This window comes from Hyla sarda, chromosome 7 (assembly GCF_029499605.1).
Source record: "Hyla sarda isolate aHylSar1 chromosome 7, aHylSar1.hap1, whole genome shotgun sequence".
Classification (NCBI taxonomy): domain Eukaryota; kingdom Metazoa; phylum Chordata; class Amphibia; order Anura; family Hylidae; genus Hyla; species Hyla sarda.
Window position 1 is genome coordinate 234,312,060 of NC_079195.1, and position 19,496 is coordinate 234,331,555.

General features: G+C 51.2%; 1 protein-coding gene across 5 annotated transcripts in view; it reads right to left on the minus strand.

Annotated features, from left to right (window-relative positions):
* Positions 1–19,496, minus strand: part of RNF220 (ring finger protein 220) — a 255,224-nt gene that overhangs the window by 29,293 nt on the left and 206,435 nt on the right. For 3 of the 5 annotated variants that reach the window (XM_056533141.1, XM_056533143.1, XM_056533146.1), the window contains exons 6-8: positions 18,841–18,883; positions 9,240–9,361; positions 8,825–8,954 (exon numbers count right to left, since the gene is read on the minus strand). In XM_056533141.1, the coding sequence (XP_056389116.1) occupies positions 8,825–8,954; positions 9,240–9,361; positions 18,841–18,883 (295 nt within the window). The remainder of the gene's footprint in view (positions 1–8,824; positions 8,955–9,239; positions 9,362–18,840; positions 18,884–19,496) is intronic. The other 2 variants (XM_056533144.1, XM_056533145.1) reach the window with 1 other exon arrangement.

The window sequence follows — 19,496 nt, forward strand, 5'->3', positions numbered from 1 at the left end:
CCTCCAATACCAGGAAACACTGCCAGCGGCTGGCACCGGCCCCGGAGCCCTGATACTCTATTAGGAGGGATCAGAAAACTTCTGTGATACACGTGAACTCTGGGGGGCGCTGTTACCCCGACCTATGGTGGAATCAGAAGCTGCTCCAGACACCAAATAGGAAGAAGAGGTCAGATCCCAGCAGATGTCTAGACACAAGACAGAACCAAGATGGTTCACAAAACATCTGGACACAATATCACAGTCTACACCGAAAACGACATATTACAATAGTTACACTGCAGAATCACTGTGTACATACATTATACCCCAGAGCTGTACTCACTATTCTGCTGGTGAAATCACTGTGTACATACATTATACCCCAGAGCTGTACTCACTATTCTGCTGGTGAAATCACTGTGTACATACATTATACCCCAGAGCTGTACTCACTATTCTGCTGGTGAAATCACTGTGTACATACATTATACCCCAGAGCTGTACTCACTATTCTGCTGGTGAAATCACTGTGTACATACATTATACCCCAGAGCTGTACTCACTATTCTGCTGGTGAGGTCACTGTGTACATACATTACATTACTTATCCTGTACTGATCCTGAGTTATATCCTGTATTATACTCCAGAGCTGTACTCACTATTCTGCTGGTGAGGTCACTGTGTACATACATTACATTACTTATCCTGTACTGATCCTGAGTTATATCCGGTATTATACTCCAGAGCTGTACTCACTATTCTGCTGGTGAAATCACTGTGTACATACATTATACCCCAGAGCTGTACTCACTATTCTGCTGGTGAAATCACTGTGTACATACATTATACCCCAGAGCTGTACTCACTATTCTGCTGGTGAAATCACTGTGTACATACATTATACTCCAGAGCTGTACTCACTATTCTGCTGGTGAAATCACTGTGTACATACATTATACCCCAGAGCTGTACTCACTATTCTGCTGGTGAAATCACTGTGTACATACATTATACTCCAGAGCTGTACTCACTATTCTGCTGGTGAAATCACTGTGTACATACATTATACCCCAGAGCTGTACTCACTATTCTGCTGGTGAAATCACTGTGTACATACATTATACCCCAGAGCTGTACTCACTATTCTGCTGGTGAAATCACTGTGTACATACATTATACCCCAGAGCTGTACTCACTATTCTGCTGGTGAAATCACTGTGTACATACATTATACTCCAGAGCTGTACTCACTATTCTGCTGGTGAAATCACTGTGTACATACATTATACCCCAGAGCTGTACTCACTATTCTGCTGGTGAAATCACTGTGTACATACATTATACTCCAGAGCTGTACTCACTATTCTGCTGGTGAAATCACTGTGTACATACATTATACCCCAGAGCTGTACTCACTATTCTGCTGGTGAGGTCACTGTGTACATACATTACATTACTTATCCTGTACTGATCCTGAGTTATATCCTGTATTATACTCCAGAGCTGTACTCACTATTCTGCTGGTGGGGTCACTGTGTACATACATTACATTACTTATCCTGTACTGATCCTGAGTTATATCCTGTATTATACTCCAGAGCTGTACTCACTATTCTGCTGGTGGGGTCACTGTGTACATACATTACATTACTTATCCTGTACTGATCCTGAGTTATATCCTGTATTATACTCCAGAGCTGTACTCACTATTCTGCTGGTGAGATCACTGTGTACATACATTACATTACTTATCCTGTACTGATCCTGAGTTATATCCTGTATTATACCCCAGAGCTGCACTCACTATTCTGCTGGTGAAGTCACTGTGTACATACATTACTGATCCTGAGTTATATCCTGTATTATACTCCAGAGCTGTACTCACTATTCTGCTGGTGAGGTCACTGTGTACATACATTACATTACTTATACTGTACTGATCCTGAGTTATATCCTGTATTATACTCCAGAGCTGTACTCACTATTCTGCTGGTGAGATCACTGTGTACATACATTACATTACTTATCCTGTACTGATCCTGATTTACATCCTGTATTATACTCCAGAGCTGTACTCACTATTCTGCTGGTGAGGTCACTGTGTACATACATTACATTACTTATCCTGTACTGATCCTGAGTTATATCCTGTATTATACCCCAGAACTGCACTCACTATTCTGCTGGTGAGGTCACTGTGTACATACATTATATTACTTATCCTGTACTGATCCTGAGTTATATCCTGTATTATACTCCAGAGCTGTACTCACTATTCTGCTGGTGAGATCACTGTGTACATACATTACATTACTTATCCTGTACTGATCCTGAGTTATATCCTGTATTATACCCCAGAGCTGTACTCACTATTCTGCTGGTGAGATCACTGTGTATATACATTACATTACTGATCCTGATTTACATCCTGTATTATACCCCAGAGCTGTACTCACTATTCTGCTGGTGAGATCACTGTGTACATACATTACATTACTGATCCTGAGTTATATCCTGTATTATACCCCAGAGCTGCACTCACTATTGATTTATATTCTTCCACCTTTATAGATGTTTCTCACTCTCTTTCCCCCATTATATATACATATACACTTCTACTTCTAGAGATGCTGCCCGTCTGGTTTTCGGGGGGCTGGTAACATTTGGCTCTCCGGCCGCAGATACTCTCCATTACTCCGGGCGGTCCTCGGGGAAATTCTCTCCGCTCGCAGCTCGTGTTCCGGACCCGTCACCGCTGGCAGCTTTTATACACATTTCCAGCTCTTTAATTAAAAGTCACAGAGCCGCGCGGCCAATCAGCCCCGAGATGGGAGGATAACAACCTGCCAGGCACATTTACAGATGAGCAAAAACAAGGACAGCGAGATTACCGGGGAGCGGCTGAGAAATTAACCATTGCTGTGCTAACGGCTACCGAGGACGACCGACACGTCCTGTACTCATCTCATCATACATACAGGCATCAGAGATCACATGGTATGGGGGTCGTCCAATGGCTCCTTCCATTGGGGTTATTGTAGAACTTAAGTTTATCACCTACCCAACTGATCTAATGCAGTGTTTCTCAACAAAGGTGCCTTCAGCTGTTGCAAAACTAACTCAGCAAGCCCGGACCGCTGTCCAGGCATGCTGAGAGTTATAGTTTTGCAACAGCTGGAGGCACACCTGTTGGGAAACTAACAGATGGCTGTCCAGGCATGCTGGGAGTTGTAGTTTTGAAACAGCTGGAGGTACCTTGGTTGGGACCTCCACTGATCAGCCACTTATCACAGAAACAATCCATAATATTCCTCCTCTGGGCTCGAGCTCAGATAAAGGACGATACACGTGAGCGGCTGCTGATTGGCCCAGAAGAGAAATATATTGTTAGGGAGGAAACTATCATCAGAATGAAGATCCTGACGGCTGAACCACAATTACAGAAAACTGCGATGCCACGGCTACCTCTAGCTTATATCGGCTGGTGTAGTGTGCATTATAAACTGTTCTAGGGTCTCCAGCTGCTTCAGAACCTCGTTTTGATTGATCACTGACTGACAGAGGTTCTGCAGCAGCTGCGGCATATGTAAGGGTGCGTGTACACATGCCATGTTCCGCAGCAGCTGCGGCATATGTAAGGGTGCGTGTACACATGCCATGTTCTGCAGCAGCTGCGGCATATGTAAGGGTGAGTGTACACATGCCATGTTCCGCAGCAGCTGCGGCATATGTAAGGGTGCGTGTACACATGCCATGTTTTGCAGCAGCTGCGGCATATGTAAGGGTGCGTGTACACATGCCATGTTCCGCAGCAGCTGCGGCATATGTAAGGGTGCGTGTACACATGCCATGTCAGACACATACAGAATAAGCCAAGGCTGAATACAGGGGTAAACTTGGTCAGCAACACTGTCAAAATGTGCCGCCCCTCACTAGTGTATATATTTGGCTTCATCCACATGGTCTCTGCAGTGTGTGAACACATCCTAATAAACTGAGCAATTCACATCAGTCATCTGAAGCTGCCTCTATCTTGTCTATAAGAAGTTCTGCAGCAGCTGAGCAAGGAATAAGAGTTCTCTTTATAAAGTTGTGGAGCAACAAGAGACATCACCCGAGTTTAAACGGTGGACAGTCCAGAATCCCAAAAAGGCCTCCAAACCTCCCTGGTCGTAACACCAGAGTCACAGATCGGTCTGGGGATAAGGCCGGATGCCCCTAACATGGCAGCGGTCCCAGTGCCCAGGATCGGCATCGCCCCGGCCTCTCGCCATTACAAGAGAAAGTTTTTTCTCCCTTTAATCAGAATTAAATTCATTGGCGCTCTTCTCAAATGAAAACAATTTCGTGATCCACTTTTACTCCCCTAAATTGGTGTTTGGCCGGCGGTCACTCTGGGGGGCGGATGATGAGTGACAGGACCGGGGGCAGAGCGTCCGTCTCACAGTAACCTGCGTCTGATCGCTTCTGACACCGCTTCCTCAATAAAGAGAGCAACCGGAGGTGCATTTCCAGTGTCAGGGTGGATTAGGATTCGTGTCCCGTTACTGGCATAACCTGGAACCAGCACAAGACGGCAGCAGGAAGGTCACGCGGGGATGACATCTGATTGGCCGTCTCGGGGCCGCGATGTCCTCCTCCTTTAGAGGATAAGTGATCCCTAAACACAGGGAGGAATAGAGGGGCACCCCAGAGTATCACCCACCCTATGATAGACACCCCGCTTGCTGTCACATTCTAGTCTCTCCCACAATCTGACTGGACGGTTCCTGAGGCCGGCGTTATCACTCCCTCTAACCACTCTTGGCAGGCAATCTAATTTCCCCTGAAAAGGTCATCGCCATTTAAACTGCCTTTCAATCACATTAAGCACGCTGCCGCTGCCTGCGCTCGGAGGCCGGAGGATGCCGTGAGATCAATAGACTGACATACTGCTCAATCTGCTCCTCCGCCCCACAACTACCACATAGGACTTAGCATGAGGGTCCTGTAACCTATGTACACGGCACCGAGTGTAAAGCAACAAGGCCACGGAATACAGAGTCATAAAAGTAAGCAAAAAGCGAACAACGTATAAAGTAAGGGTGCACGGTTTGGGGGAAATGTGGGATTGTGGTTATAGAGGTAAATATTGCCATTTAGAGATATGATATCTCCCGATTTCATTTCTACACCCCCCCATGTCATATCCTCCCTCCCTCCATGTCACATCTCTCCCATTAATGTTGAAGCAGGGCCTTTATTACTTAGGACAGCGATTCCCAACCAGGGTGCCTCCAGCTGTTGCAAAACAACTCCCAGCATGACCAGACAACTGTTGGTCAGTGTTTCCCAACCAGGGTGCCTCCAGCTGTTGCCAAACTACGAAATCAACATGAGACACCCGGCATCAGACAATTTAGGGATAGCTCTATGGATATAATGCATTGTTTTCCAAACAGGGTGCCTCCAGCTGTTGCAAAACTACAACTCCGAGCATGCTGGGAGTTGTAATCTTGCAACAGCTGGAGGCACACTGGTTGGGAAACACTGAGCAACGGTTTTCCGGGAATGCTGGGAGTTGTAGTTTTGCAACAGCTGGAGGCACACTGGTTGGGAAACACTGACCTTCGGTTGTCTGGGCCTGCTGGGAGTTGTAGTTTTGCAACCACATAGGTTGGGACACACTGACCAATGGCTGTATGGGCAGATTGGAAATTGTAGTTTTGCAAGCCTGTTTGGGAAACACTGACTTCGCATTCCAATTTCAGTGATGGCCCAGCCCCAGACCCTGCCTGCGTGTGTGATATGGTGCCGGTCTCTAACATAAAGCAACCAATACTACATAAGGCAGCCGTCATAGTCATACAGTCCTTGCCATAAACGCTGCAAGTGTTTATAAAAAAACAACAAAAAAAAACAACAAAAAAGTTCAAAAGAGCCTGGTTGTCAGCTGAGGCCTCACTGATAATGACAGCCGGGCTCATGTGTGCATCTGGCCGCTGTACAGCCCCCGCGCACCCCACTGCTCCGGCCTCTGTGTGTTCTCCGCATTGATCTGCATGTTAGACGCGGCTCAGGATTCTTCTTCAGGCCGCCTTAAGCCGTTTAAGAGATGACAGACGCTTCTGCGCGATACTATCGGTTTCAGATCCATTCTGCGGCACAAACAACAAAACAAAGCTCCTAACTCAAAGGCCGCGCCGCTCATCAATCAGGACACCATCGTCTATTGTGGCGCTTGGGGCTGTGAGGTGCGATATGCTGCAGAGACCCAAGGCCTGGATTGTTTACAGCGAGGAGCCTCGCGGTGCTGGGCAATTCATCTAAGAAGAATAAAAAGGTTATGTCCCCGACAGACACAAAACCTTTATTTCTGCAAATAAAACGTCAACAGATCAAGGCGGCATGTGATGTACGAAAACTTCCCAATCCAGCAACGAGCAACGCACATCACAGCGCGGCTTCTAGGGAACGGAACAAAACAAATCTGCCTACCTGGATTCTTCTAAACAAGTCTCAATGTCTACAGAGAAAGGGAACCCAAACAATAAGCGGGAAAAAATGCATCATACAATAACTCAATATAAGGTGAGGTGTCTACTAACAATATCCATACACGGGATTGGGGTGGGGGGGGGGGGCGGGGGTTCTGACCTCTGGAACCCCGGAAAACATGTTAATGGTGGTCCCCTAATCCCCTGTGTGACTGCTGCTGTTGTGTGTCTTGTCAGCTCCATTTATTGGATGCATGGAATAGCCTTCCTGCAGAAGTGGTCGCTGCAAATACAGTGAAGGAGTTTAAACTAGCGATCGACCGATTATCGGTTTGGGCGATATTATCGGCCGATATTAACGCTTTTGGGCATTATCGGTATCGGCAATTACCTTGCCAATAATGCCCCGCCTCCCTGGCCAGAAACTGCTGCCGCCGCTGCCCCACTCCCTCCCCCATCCCCGGTTTTATAATTAGCTGTTCCCGGGGTCCGCGCTACTTCTGGCTTCTGCGACGTCCTGAGCTATTGGTGTGCGCTGTGCAATGATGAGTGACGCCGCCGGAGCCAGAAGTAGCGCGGACCCCGGGAACAGGTAATTATAAAACTGGGGATGGGGGAAGCAATGGGGCAGCGGTGGTGGTTGGGAGGACCCCAGGTCAGGCAGGGGAGAGAAGCGGGCGGCGGTCTCTGGCCCTGCAAAAGCCGCTGCAGTTCATTGATTTAAAGTGCCCGCTTTAAATCATTGATCTGCAGCGGCTTCTGTGGGGCCGGGGGGAAATAGCCGATAACTTATACTGGAATATCGGTATAACTGATCGGCTATCGGCCTGAAAGGTCAAAGATGATCAGTATCGGCCCTAAAAAAATCAATATCGGTTGATCCCTAGTTTAAACATGCATGAGATAAGCATAAGGCTATCCTTCATATAAAATAGGGCCAGGAACTATTGATAGGATTCAGATTATTGGGCAGACTAGATGGGCCAAATGGTACATTACTACTCCTGGGGACCCCCAACTATCATACATCATCATTAATCCTGGGGACCCCCCAACCATCATACATCGTTAATCCTGGGGACCCCCAACCATCATACATCATTAATCCTGGGGACCCCCGACACAATCCTCTGCCCTATAAAAGTTTACAGATGATATTTGCGCAGTGATGAATATGGGGTCCCAGTCTCCAGAGACCAAATCAGCAGTTTACAGCCCCTGGACATGTTCAACAAAACTAAAGTTTGGCTAAGTCCCTTTCCTGTGTGCGCTTTGGAAAGGTGACGGGATTTCCGCAACCTTATTTATACCCCTGTTGCAAAACTACAACTCTCAGCATGCTCGGACAGACTTTGGCTGTAGTTTTTTAACAGCTGGAGGCACCCTGGTTGGGAAACACTGCCCTAAACAGAAGAACTGCAGCACTAATTAAAAAAAAACAAAAAAAAAACCTTTATATTAACCAAAAAAGGTGACAATTCAATGGTAAATCCTGCCTTTATTTCAGCATAATGCCAAGTGTTCCGTGTACTGTAAAGCACAATTCGAGTGACTTGGTACGAAGACCTAATATATTTATTTTCGGCTTAACGAACAAACAGGTAACAGTTGTCTGACTGCATAGAAACTTTGTTGCATTTTTTCCCCCTTCTCTTCCTATCCCGTCATTTTATATTGTACAAATGCACTTTAGGTATTGAAAGATTTTATATATGTATTCAAAGAAATAAATGTAAATTATTTAATAAATTTTTTTGTGACAAATTAGCTTAAAAATTATTAATCCTGAGTATTGTGAAGCCTGGAGGAGCCTTTTTATTTTTTTTTAGTTTGTTATATTGAAGGCATTTAGAGGTGGTCCAGGAGTAGGCATCAGCTGGTTCAGTGGTTGAGCAACTTGTTACAAATTTTTGGTATCTAATGGTTCAGGACCTGTATTTGGTCGGTTTGATGACATTACTGTATGCACTTGTTACATCCGATAAGGTGGATTGGAAGGTTTATAACAGGGAATACTTGTCATTATGTTTGAAATAGGCCGCACTTAAAACCAAAACAATTTTTTTTCCCGCGAAATCATTTCTAAGGGTGTATTCACACATAGTATTTGAAGCTGCAGATGTCCAATTAAACCAACTGACTAAACACAGCTTCAAATCCTGCACATCAAATATGTGTAAATACACCCTAAAGCTACTTTGGCAAACTAAGTTGGTGCTGCAGTTTTTTTTTGCACTGCAAATTTCTCTGACTACACAGTGAACATTCTGGGACTTGTGGTGCTGCAGATATCTGGAATCTTATTGATGTCTCCCATGTAGATCTACTATCACTCCATACATGGATAACATAAGGTTGTACGTACCGCGGAATCCCCCTTCTAGGAGAGTGGTGGCCCGGATCCTCTTCTGTCCGCACCACTCGTACTCCTCAAACCGATGGCCGTTCTCGTTCTCAATATCTACAGAGTCATCTTCGTTCATGCAGGTCTCTCTCTGCGTGAGGACAAGACATTGGCTGGTGAGAAGATGGAGGGAGCAAAAGTAGCAATAAACTACAATCTAGAGCTGGAAAAGAAGCGGCTGACTAAATCAGAAGCACTACTAGTGACAGAAGACCCAGCCTGCGGGGAGGAGAGACCCCCAGAAGAGACAACAGGGAGAGCACAAGGGGCTGCAGAGCTGACACTCTACACAGGCCCAGAGTAAGGAAGCAGAGGTGATCTAGACAGGGAAGTGACAGAAGACTGAGGGGGCTACAAGGCCTCCCTGCTCCTCTACCTTAGCCAGACACAGTTCCACATGTCTACTCATCTCCTCCTCGGATCCAGACAATGGCCGACTGCAGAGCGGACATACCTGTCCCTCATCTTGCTTTCGCCGCTTCATCTTTCCAATTCGGGCTGTGAAGGCAGAAAGAAAGAGAAAAGGTTCTGGTTAGTCAATCATATCATAAGGTCTGACACATACGGCACGGCGACACACATGGCACAGCACAGTCTTTACAGAAGAATGACTAGATATACCGTATTTATCAGCTTATAACAAGCACATTTAAAACTAAAATTTAAGGCAAAAAGCCTGCCTGCGTGTTATACGCCGATAAATCTTCTGGTCACTGATTTAAAGCGGCTGCTTGTTAAGTATGAGCAGCACACCGCGGCCACTTTAAATCAGTGACCAGCGGTGTCTCCTCCCAGCTCTGCTTTAAATTTTTCTTACCTCCCCCTCCCTCATCATTCCCCCTTTTCCCTGCTTTTCATAGTTTTTTTTTATTTTCCTTACCTGGCTGCGCTTCGGCAGGCCAGGTCAGGCAGCGGGTCTTGTGGGCTGTGGTAAGTGAAGCAGATGAGTGACGTCCTCTGCGCGGCATCAGAGAAGTCACTTTTCATTTCCTGCAGTCGCCGCACTCCAAACTCTGACTAGCAATGGCTGCAGGAAATGAAAAGTGATGTCCCTGATGCCGCGCAGAGGAGCCAGGAGAGGACGTCATTAATCTGCTTCATGACCACATAGCCCGCAAGACTGCGAGCGCAGCCAGGTAAGGAAAATAACTAACTAGGGAAAAGGGGGAATGATGAGGGAGGGGAAGAATAGCATAGGAGGAACATGATGGGGGGGGGGAGGCACTAAATGCTTAATGTCTGTATGGCTAGTGGTGGTGGACTATGACAGGGGGAAATGATGAGACATGGGGGGTGGCAATGAGAGGGGTAAATGTGGAACAGGGACTGACAAAAGGGAAGGAATGATGTGGCACTGGAGGGGACGGGACCAAACTGAGGTGCAGAAGAAAACAAAGTTGGGGGGGATGATGTGGCATTTAGTCCAAGTCATTTATTTAACATTTTATTTTTTTTAACTTAAATTTCCCTGTTAAAATGGGGGTGAGTGTTATATGCCGATAAATACAGTAATACAATGTAATCACTACGGCTGGGTGTACACGTGACGGCCCCCGGAGCTTTGTACAGGGGTGTGGAAATTTAATAAAAAAAACTACTTGTCCACAGGATGAAAACGGAGCAAAATCTCCTTGTCCCTCATGACGATCCGCTTGTCTGGACCAATTTTTGCTTTTACTCTCTCATTTTTCCTCCTCGCCCATTAATAGCCATAACTACCTACTATAATGATACCTTTTAATTTTTCAATAACAAGTTCTCCGAACAAAGAAAAAAAATACAAAAAAATAATGTATATAATTATATAAAGATAGATATATAAAAAAAAATTAATCGGTGAAGTGAAATTGAAATAGTAAAAGATAATTTTGCAGATTTGGTGGTTTTCTTTTCTGCGCCATTTACCTTGAGGTTGAGGTAACAGGTTAGTTTGATACTTTAGGTCGCCTTATTACAGCAATACCAGATTTCTATAGTTTCTGTCATGTTTTACCATTTAAAAAAAAATTCTGAACTTTAAAAAAAATTATTTAATTGCCACTTTTTGACCCCTGTAGCTTTTAAAAATTTTTTTTTTCGCATACTAGGCTGTATGAGGGCAAATTTTTTGTATCGATACCATTTTGGTATTGATCTGAATTTTTAAATCGCTTTTAAAACTTTTTTTTCCCGGGGATATTATAAAAATTGCTATTCTGTGGTTTGGTATTTTTTTTTACATTTACCGTATGAGATACGTACTGTGATATTTGAATAGTTCATACAATTACGCACGCAGCGATACTAAATATGTATTTTTATTATGTTTACATGTTTTTATATAGAAAAGGGGGTGGTTTGAACTTATACCATGGAAGGAGTTCATGTCTTAAATTTTTTTATTTTTTACACTTTATTAGACTTTTAGAAGGAATCATAAGGTCCCTCATACAGATCAATAGAGTTCTATTGAACTCCAATGATCTGTGTGCTCTGTGCTTCATTGATAGATCCTGGCCGGACTAGGCTCTTTCAATGACAGAGCCACGGGACAGCAGGGAACAGAAGCAAACCCTCTATATTGAATCGCTGCGGGGGGGGGGGGGGGGTTGGGGGAGCGATCCACTCCACTGGACCACCAGGGAGCAATCACATGTCCCTTTAGAGCCCGCTCCATACAGACTGCTGAGTGCGAAGGTGGGCTAAGGGCCGGAAAAATTCAACTGCCCCGCGTCCGGAACTGCAAGTCCAGGGCGTCGGGTGATAGGAATTCCACATCTGTTTGTACATTAGGTAGATTGGCAGATGCCCTGTACATGTGAGCGCCCCGCAGGCCTTAGAGTACGTGGGGTAGATTGTCTGCTATAAATTAGTCACTGGGAATTTCAAAAATGTTTTGGATTTTGATACAGATTTTACAACAGCAAGGGTGAAACTGGAAGCAGAGTCTACGCGCTGCACCGCGCGAACGGGGCCTGAAGCCTGCGCGCTGCACCGCGCGAACGGGGCCTGAGGCCTGCGCGCTGCACCGTGCGAACGGGGTCGGAGGACTGCGCGCTGCACCGTGCGAACGGGGTCGGAGGACTGCGCTGCACCGTGTGAACGGGGTCGGAGGCCTGCATGCTTCTGCAGCACATTGTGCTCTGGTGGAATGCATTGGAAATCATGAGGAAATGTCACCAAGAGAGACTCTAGACACGATGATCCCAAAGGCTCCGAGTGCCCGTCTGGCTCTTCCGGAGGGGTGGCTCAGGCGAGCGCAGTGACTAATTAATCCTGATCGGTGAAATCATCTCTCATCAGCTCACAATCCCTCCGTCTGTCATCTTCCAGCGTTTCCCACCTTCTCTCACTAATCAAAAGTGAAGAAACATGAATCTGACGTGGGCCGCGGAGCGGTGGGGGTCGGCGCTCCCTATGAAGCTGCGCCGCTGATCTTTTATTATTATTCCAGCCTCGCGGTCGCAGGTGAAGGGTTGAGCCGTCATAATGTGAACATTCTCTGGAAAAGGTCTTCACATCATTACGGTGTAAAACTTCAGGGCGTGCCGACCGCCTCACCGGCTCCTACTACAAGGAGGGGAAGCAATAAGAGCACGGACTGCAAGGTCAGCGCCATCCTCACCTCAGGTCGGCAACCACGGATCCGCACCAAAGCTTTACAGAGGACAGGCGAGGCCTCCGCCCGCCCGCCAACACAGAGAGGACAGGCGAGGCCTCCGCCCGCCCGCCAACACAGAGAGGACAGGCGAGGCCTCCGCCCGCCCGCCATCCTCACCTCAGGGCGGCAACCACGGATCCGCACCAAAGCTTTACAGAGGACAGGCGGGGCCTCCGCCCGCCCGCCCGCCCGCCCCAGAGAGGACAGGCGGGGCCTCCGCCCGCCCGCCCGCCCGCCCCAGAGAGGACAGGCGGGGCCTCCGCCCGCCCGCCCGCCCCAGAGAGGACAGGCGGGGCCTCCGCCCGCCCGCCCGCCCCAGAGAGGACAGGCGGGGCCTCCGCCCGCCCGCCCGCCCGCCCCAGAGAGGACAGGCGGGGCCTCCGCCCGCCCGCCCGCCCGCCCCAGAGAGGACAGGCGGGGCCTCCGCCCGCCCGCCCGCCCGCCCCAGAGAGGACAGGCGGGGCCTCCGCCCGCCCGCCCGCCCGCCCCAGAGAGGACAGGCGGGGCCTCCGCCCGCCCGCCCGCCCGCCCCAGAGAGGACAGGCGGGGCCTCCGCCCGCCCGCCCCGCCCCAGAGAGGACAGGCGGGGCCTCCGCCCGCCCGCCCGCCCCAGAGAGGACAGGCGGGGCCTCCGCCCGCCCGCCCGCCCCAGAGAGGACAGGCGGGGCCTCCGCCCGCCCGCCCGCCCCAGAGAGGACAGGCGGGGCCTCCGCCCGCCCGCCCGCCCCAGAGAGGACAGGCGGGGCCTCCGCCCGCCCGCCCGCCCCAGAGAGGACAGGCGGGGCCTCCGCCCGCCCCGCCCGCCCCAGAGAGGACAGGCGGGGCCTCCGCCCGCCCGCCCCAGAGAGGACAGGCGGGGCCTCCGCCCGCCCGCCCCAGAGAGGACAGGCGGGGCCTCCGCCCGCCCGCCCCAGAGAGGACAGGCGGGGCCTCCGCCCGCCCGCCCCAGAGAGGACAGGCGGGGCCTCCGCCCGCCCGCCCCAGAGAGGACAGGCGGGGCCTCCGCCCGCCCGCCCCAGAGAGGACAGGCGGGGCCTCCGCCCGCCCGCCACAGAGAGGACAGGCGGGGCCTCCGCCCGCCCGCCACAGAGAGGACAGGCGGGGCCTCCGCCCGCCCGCCACAGAGAGGACAGGCGGGGCCTCCGCCCGCCCGCCACAGAGAGGACAGGCGGGGCCTCCGCCCGCCCGCCACAGAGAGGACAGGCGGGGCCTCCGCCCGCCCGCCACAGAGAGGACAGGCGGTGCCTCCGCCCGCCCGCCACAGAGAGGACAGGCGGTGCCTCCGCCCGCCCGCCACAGAGAGGACAGGCGGGGCGCCCGCCCGCCACAGAGAGGACAGGCGGGGCCTCCGCCCGCCCGCCACAGAGAGGACAGGCGGGGCCTCCGCCCGCCCGCTCGCCACATAGGGGACAGGCGGGGCCTCCGCCCGCCCGCTCGCCACATAGGGGACAGGCGGGGCATCCGCCTGCCACAGAGGGGACAGGCGAGGCATCCGCCCGCCCGCCACAGAGAGGACAGGCGGGGCCTCCGCCCGCCCGCCACAGAGAGGACAGGCGGTGCCTCCGCCCGCCCGCCACAGAGAGGACAGGCGGGGCGCCCGCCCGCCACAGAGAGGACAGGCGGGGCGCCCGCCCGCCACAGAGAGGACAGGCGGGGCCTCCGCCCGCCCGCCACAGAGAGGACAGGCGGGGCCTCCGCCCGCCCGCTCGCCACATAGGGGACAGGCGGGGCCTCCGCCCGCCCGCTCGCCACATAGGGGACAGGCGGGGCATCCGCCTGCCACAGAGGGGACAGGCGAGGCATCCGCCCGCCCGCCACAGAGGGGACAGGCGAGGCATCCGCCCGCCCGCCACAGAGGGGACAGGCGAGGCATCCGCCCGCCCGCCACAGAGGGGACAGGCGAGGCATCCGCCCGCCCGCCACAGAGGGGACAGGCGAGGCCTCCGCCCGCCCGCCCCCCCACAGAGGGGACAGGCGAGGCCTCCGCCCGCCCGCCCGCCCGCCCGCCCCCCCACAGAGGGGACAGGCGAGGCCTCCGCCCGCCCGCCCCCACAGAGGGGACAGGCGAGGCCTCCGCCCGCCCGCCCGCCAACACAGAGGGGACAGGCGAGGCCTCCGCCCGCCCGCCCGCCAACACAGAGGGGACAGGCGAGGCCTCCGCCCGCCAACACAGAGGGGACAGGCGAGGCCTCCGCCCGCCCGCCCCCACAGAGGGGACAGGCGAGGCCTCCGCCCGCCAACACAGAGGGGACAGGCGAGGCCTCCGCCCGCCCGCCCGCCAACACAGAGGGGACAGGCGAGGCCTCCGCCCGCCCGCCCGCCAACACAGAGGGGACAGGCGAGGCCTCCGCCCGCCCGCCCGCCAACACAGAGGGGACAGGCGAGGCCTCCGCCCGCCCGCCCGCCAACACAGAGGGGACAGGCGAGGCCTCCGCCCGCCCGCCCGCCAACACAGAGGGTACAGGCGAGGCCTCCGCCCGCCCGCCCGCCAACACAGAGGGGACAGGCGAGGCCTCCGCCCGCCCGCCAACACAGAGGGGACAGGCGAGGCCTCCGCCCGCCCGCCAACACAGAGGGGACAGGCGAGGCCTCCGCCCGCCCGCCAACACAGAGGGGACAGGCGAGGCCTCCGCCCGCCCGCCAACACAGAGGGGACAGGAGAGGCCTCCGCCCGCCCGCCAACACAGAGGGGACAGGCGAGGCCTCCGCCCGCCCGCCAACACAGAGGGGACAGGCGAGGCCTCCGCCCGCCAACACAGAGGGGACAGGCGAGGCCTCCGCCCGCCCGCCAACACAGAGGGGACAGGCGAGGCCTCCGCCCGCCCGCCAACACAGAGGGGACAGGCGAGGCCTCCGCCCGCCCGCCAACACAGAGGGGACAGGCGAGGCCTCCACCCGCCCGCCAACAGAGGAGTATCCATTCTATGCTATACAGGGTCCAGAGTGTCCATTCTATGCTATACAGGGTCCAGAGTGTCCATTCTATGCTATACAGGGTCCAGAGTGTCCATTCTATGCTATACAGGGTCCAGAGTGTCCATTCTATGCTATACAGGGTCCAGAGTATCCATTCTATGCTATACAGGGTATAGCGTGTCCATTCTATGCTATACAGGGTCCAGAGTGTCCATTCTATGCTATACAGGGTCCAGAGTGTCCATTCTATGCTATACAGGGTCCAGAGTGTCCATTCTATTCTATACAGGGTCCAGAGTATCCATTCTATGCTATACAGGGTCCAGAGTATCCATTCTATGCTATACAGGGTCCAGAGTATCCATTCTATGCTATACAGGGTCCAGAGTGTCCATTCTATGCTATACAGGGTCCAGAGTGTCCATTCTATGCTATACAGGGTCCAGAGTATCCATTCTATGCTATACAGGGTCCAGAGTGTCCATTCTATGCTATACAGGGTCCAGCGTGTCCATTCTATGCTATACAGGGTCCAGAGTGTCCATTCTATGCTATACAGGGTCCAGAGTGTCCATTCTATGCTATACAGGGTCCAGAGTGTCCATTCTATGCTATACAGGGTCCAGAGTGTCCATTCTATGCTATACAGGGTCCAGAGTGTCCATTCTATGCTATACAGGGTCCAGAGTGTCCATTCTATGCTATACAGGGTCCAGCGTGTCCATTCTATGCTATACAGGGTCCAGCGTGTCCATTCTATGCTATACAGGGTCCAGCGTGTCCATTCTATGCTATACAGGGTCCAGCGTGTCCATTCTATGCTATACAGGGTCCAGCGTGTCCATTCTATGCTATACAGGGTCCAGCGTGTCCATTCTATGCTATACAGGGTCCAGCGTGTCCATTCTATGCTATACAGGGTCCAGCGTGTCCATTCTATGCTATACAGGGTCCAGAGTGTCCATTCTATGCTATACAGGGTCCAGAGTGTCCATTCTATGCTATACAGGGTCCAGAGTGTCCATTCTATGCTATACAGGGTCCAGAGTGTCCATTCTATGCTATACAGGGTCCAGAGTATCCATTCTATGCTATACAGGGTCCAGCGTGTCCATTCTATGCTATACAGGGTCCAGAGAGTTCATTCTATGCTATACAGGGTCCAGAGAGTCCATTCTATGCTATACAGGGTCCAGAGAGTCCATTCTATGCTATACAGGGTCCTGAGTGTCCATTCTATGCTATACAGGGTCCAGAGTGTCCATTCTATGCTATACAGGGTCCAGAGTGTCCATTCTATGCTATACAGGGTCCAGCGTGTCCATTCTATGCTATACAGGGTCCAGCGTGTCCATTCTATGCTATACAGGGTCCAGAGTGTCCATTCTATGCTATACAGGGTCCAGAGTGTCCATTCTATGCTATACAGGGTCCAGAGTGTCCATTCTATGCTATACAGGGTCCAGAGTGTCCATTCTATGCTATACAGGGTCCAGAGTGTCCATTCTATGCTATACAGGGTCCAGAGTGTCCATTCTATGCTATACAGGGTCCAGCGTGTCCATTCTATGCTATACAGGGTCCAGCGTGTCCATTCTATGCTATACAGGGTCCAGCGTGTCCATTCTATGCTATACAGGGTCCAGCGTGTCCATTCTATGCTATACAGGGTCCAGCGTGTCCATTCTATGCTATACAGGGTCCAGCGTGTCCATTCTATGCTATACAGGGTCCTGCGTGTCCATTCTATGCTATACAGGGTCCAGAGTGTCCATTCTATGCTATACAGGGTCCAGAGAGTCCATTCTATGCTATACAGGGTCCAGAGAGTCCATTCTATGCTATACAGGGTCCAGAGTATCCATTCTATGCTATACAGGGTCCAGAGAGTCCATTCTATGCTATACAGGGTCCAGCGTGTCCATTCTATGCTATACAGGGTCCAGCGTATCCATTCTATGCTATACAGGGTCCAGAGTGTCCATTCTATGCTATACAGGGTCCAGAGTATCCATTCTATGCTATACAGGGTGAAGCGTATCCATTCTATGCTATACAGGGTCCAGAGAGTCCATTCTATGCTATACAGGGTCCAGCGTGTCCATTCTATGCTATACAGGGTCCAGCGTGTCCATTCTATGCTATACAGGGTCCTGAGTGTCCATTCTATGCTATACAGGGTCCAGAGTGTCCATTCTATGCTATACAGGGTCCAGAGTGTCCATTCTATGCTATACAGGGTCCAGAGAGTCCATTCTATGCTATACAGGGTCCAGAGAGTCCATTCTATGCTATACAGGGTCCAGAGAGTCCATTCTATGCTATACAGGGTCCAGAGAGTCCATTCTATGCTATACAGGGTCCAGAGTATCCATTCTATGCTATACAGGGTCCAGGCTGACGGTATTATATTATATACAATGGTTATACATTATATTATATTCAGAGTTCAGGGTTACATTATATCATATACACGGTTCTGGGTCTGGCGGTATTATATTCTATACAATGGTTATACATTATATGATATTCAGAGTTCGGGATTGCATTTTATCATTTCCACGGTTTCTCACCATTCAGCTGAGTCTAAATGTATATTTTATACAGCATTATACTATATACAGAGTTCAGGGTTACATTATATCATATACACGGTGCTGGGTTGTCTCTCACCATTCAGCCGGGTCTGCCAGTATTATATTATATAGAGTATTTGCAGAGCTTATACATTATATTATATACATGGTTCAGGGTTATATCATATACACAAATTCTGGGTATACAGCTCCACTCCTAGCCGACCAACACACCTGCGTCTCGGACCCGCCGGGGCGGCTTCAGAGCAATCAATGGAGAACAAAACAGATGTCCAGCGCTGGATATGTGGTGAAATATTCTTGGCTCTTTATTTAGAGATAGACAGGATACATATTGTACAGGACACAAATCCTGACGCGTTTCGTGCAGTGATGCACTTAGTCATGACTAAGTGCATCACTGCGTGAAACGCGTCAGGATTTGTGTCCTGTACTATGTGTATCCTGTCTATCTTTAAATAAAGAGCCAAGAATATTTCACCACATATCCAGCGCTGGACATCTGTTTTGTTCCCTATATCATATACACGGTTCAGGGTTATACATTATACCATATGCACGGTTCAGGGTTATACATTATACCATATACACGGTTCAGGGTTATACATTATACCATATACACGGTTCAGGGTTATACATTATACCATATACACGGTTCAGGGTTATACATTATACCATATACACGGTTCAGGGTTATACATTATACCATATACACGGTTCAGGGTTATACATTATACCATATACACGGTTCAGGGTTATACATTATACCATATACACGGTTCAGGGTTATACATTATACCATATACACGGTTCGGGGTTCTCACCATTCAGCCGTGTCTGCCGGTTCGCCCGCACCCTCAGGAAGGTCTGTGGAGATAAAACACAGGATAAAGAGGCTTCAGACCACACGGGGATAAGACGGGTCACACGGGGATAAGACGGGTCACACGGGCCGGTACCGGACGGATGCCTCTCCCCTCCCCCTCCGATGTAAACAAACCCCCGCACCTCCTCTCTGCGGCCGCCGTTCCGCTCACTCTGCATGGCCCCCGGGGCGTCCGCGGGAAATGATGGGCTCCGGGGACCGGCTGCCGCCTCTCATGCCCGGTGTGGACGGGGCGCTCTGCTCGTTACCGACCCCCGGGCCGATGGCGGCGGATTCTGTCTCCTCACTACACGAAAGAGCTCGCGACGGGCGCCATCTTGGTCCCGGTCATGTGACAGAAACACGCAACGAATGCAGTCACGTCTACGTGAGCACGCTGCCAGTGTAACTATGACAACCAGGAGGCGGGAAAGCTGAGCCCTCACAGACAGCGGAGAACGAGGTACAGACGCGTGACCTACAGCGCAGTGCACACTGAGGCGGCAAATCACTGCAGGAACACCGTGCGTTACCTCATCATAATGCTGTACTGTGCTGCTGTATCTAAGCATATCGTGTGATACTGTCTACAGGAATTCTGTGTCTAATCCTGTC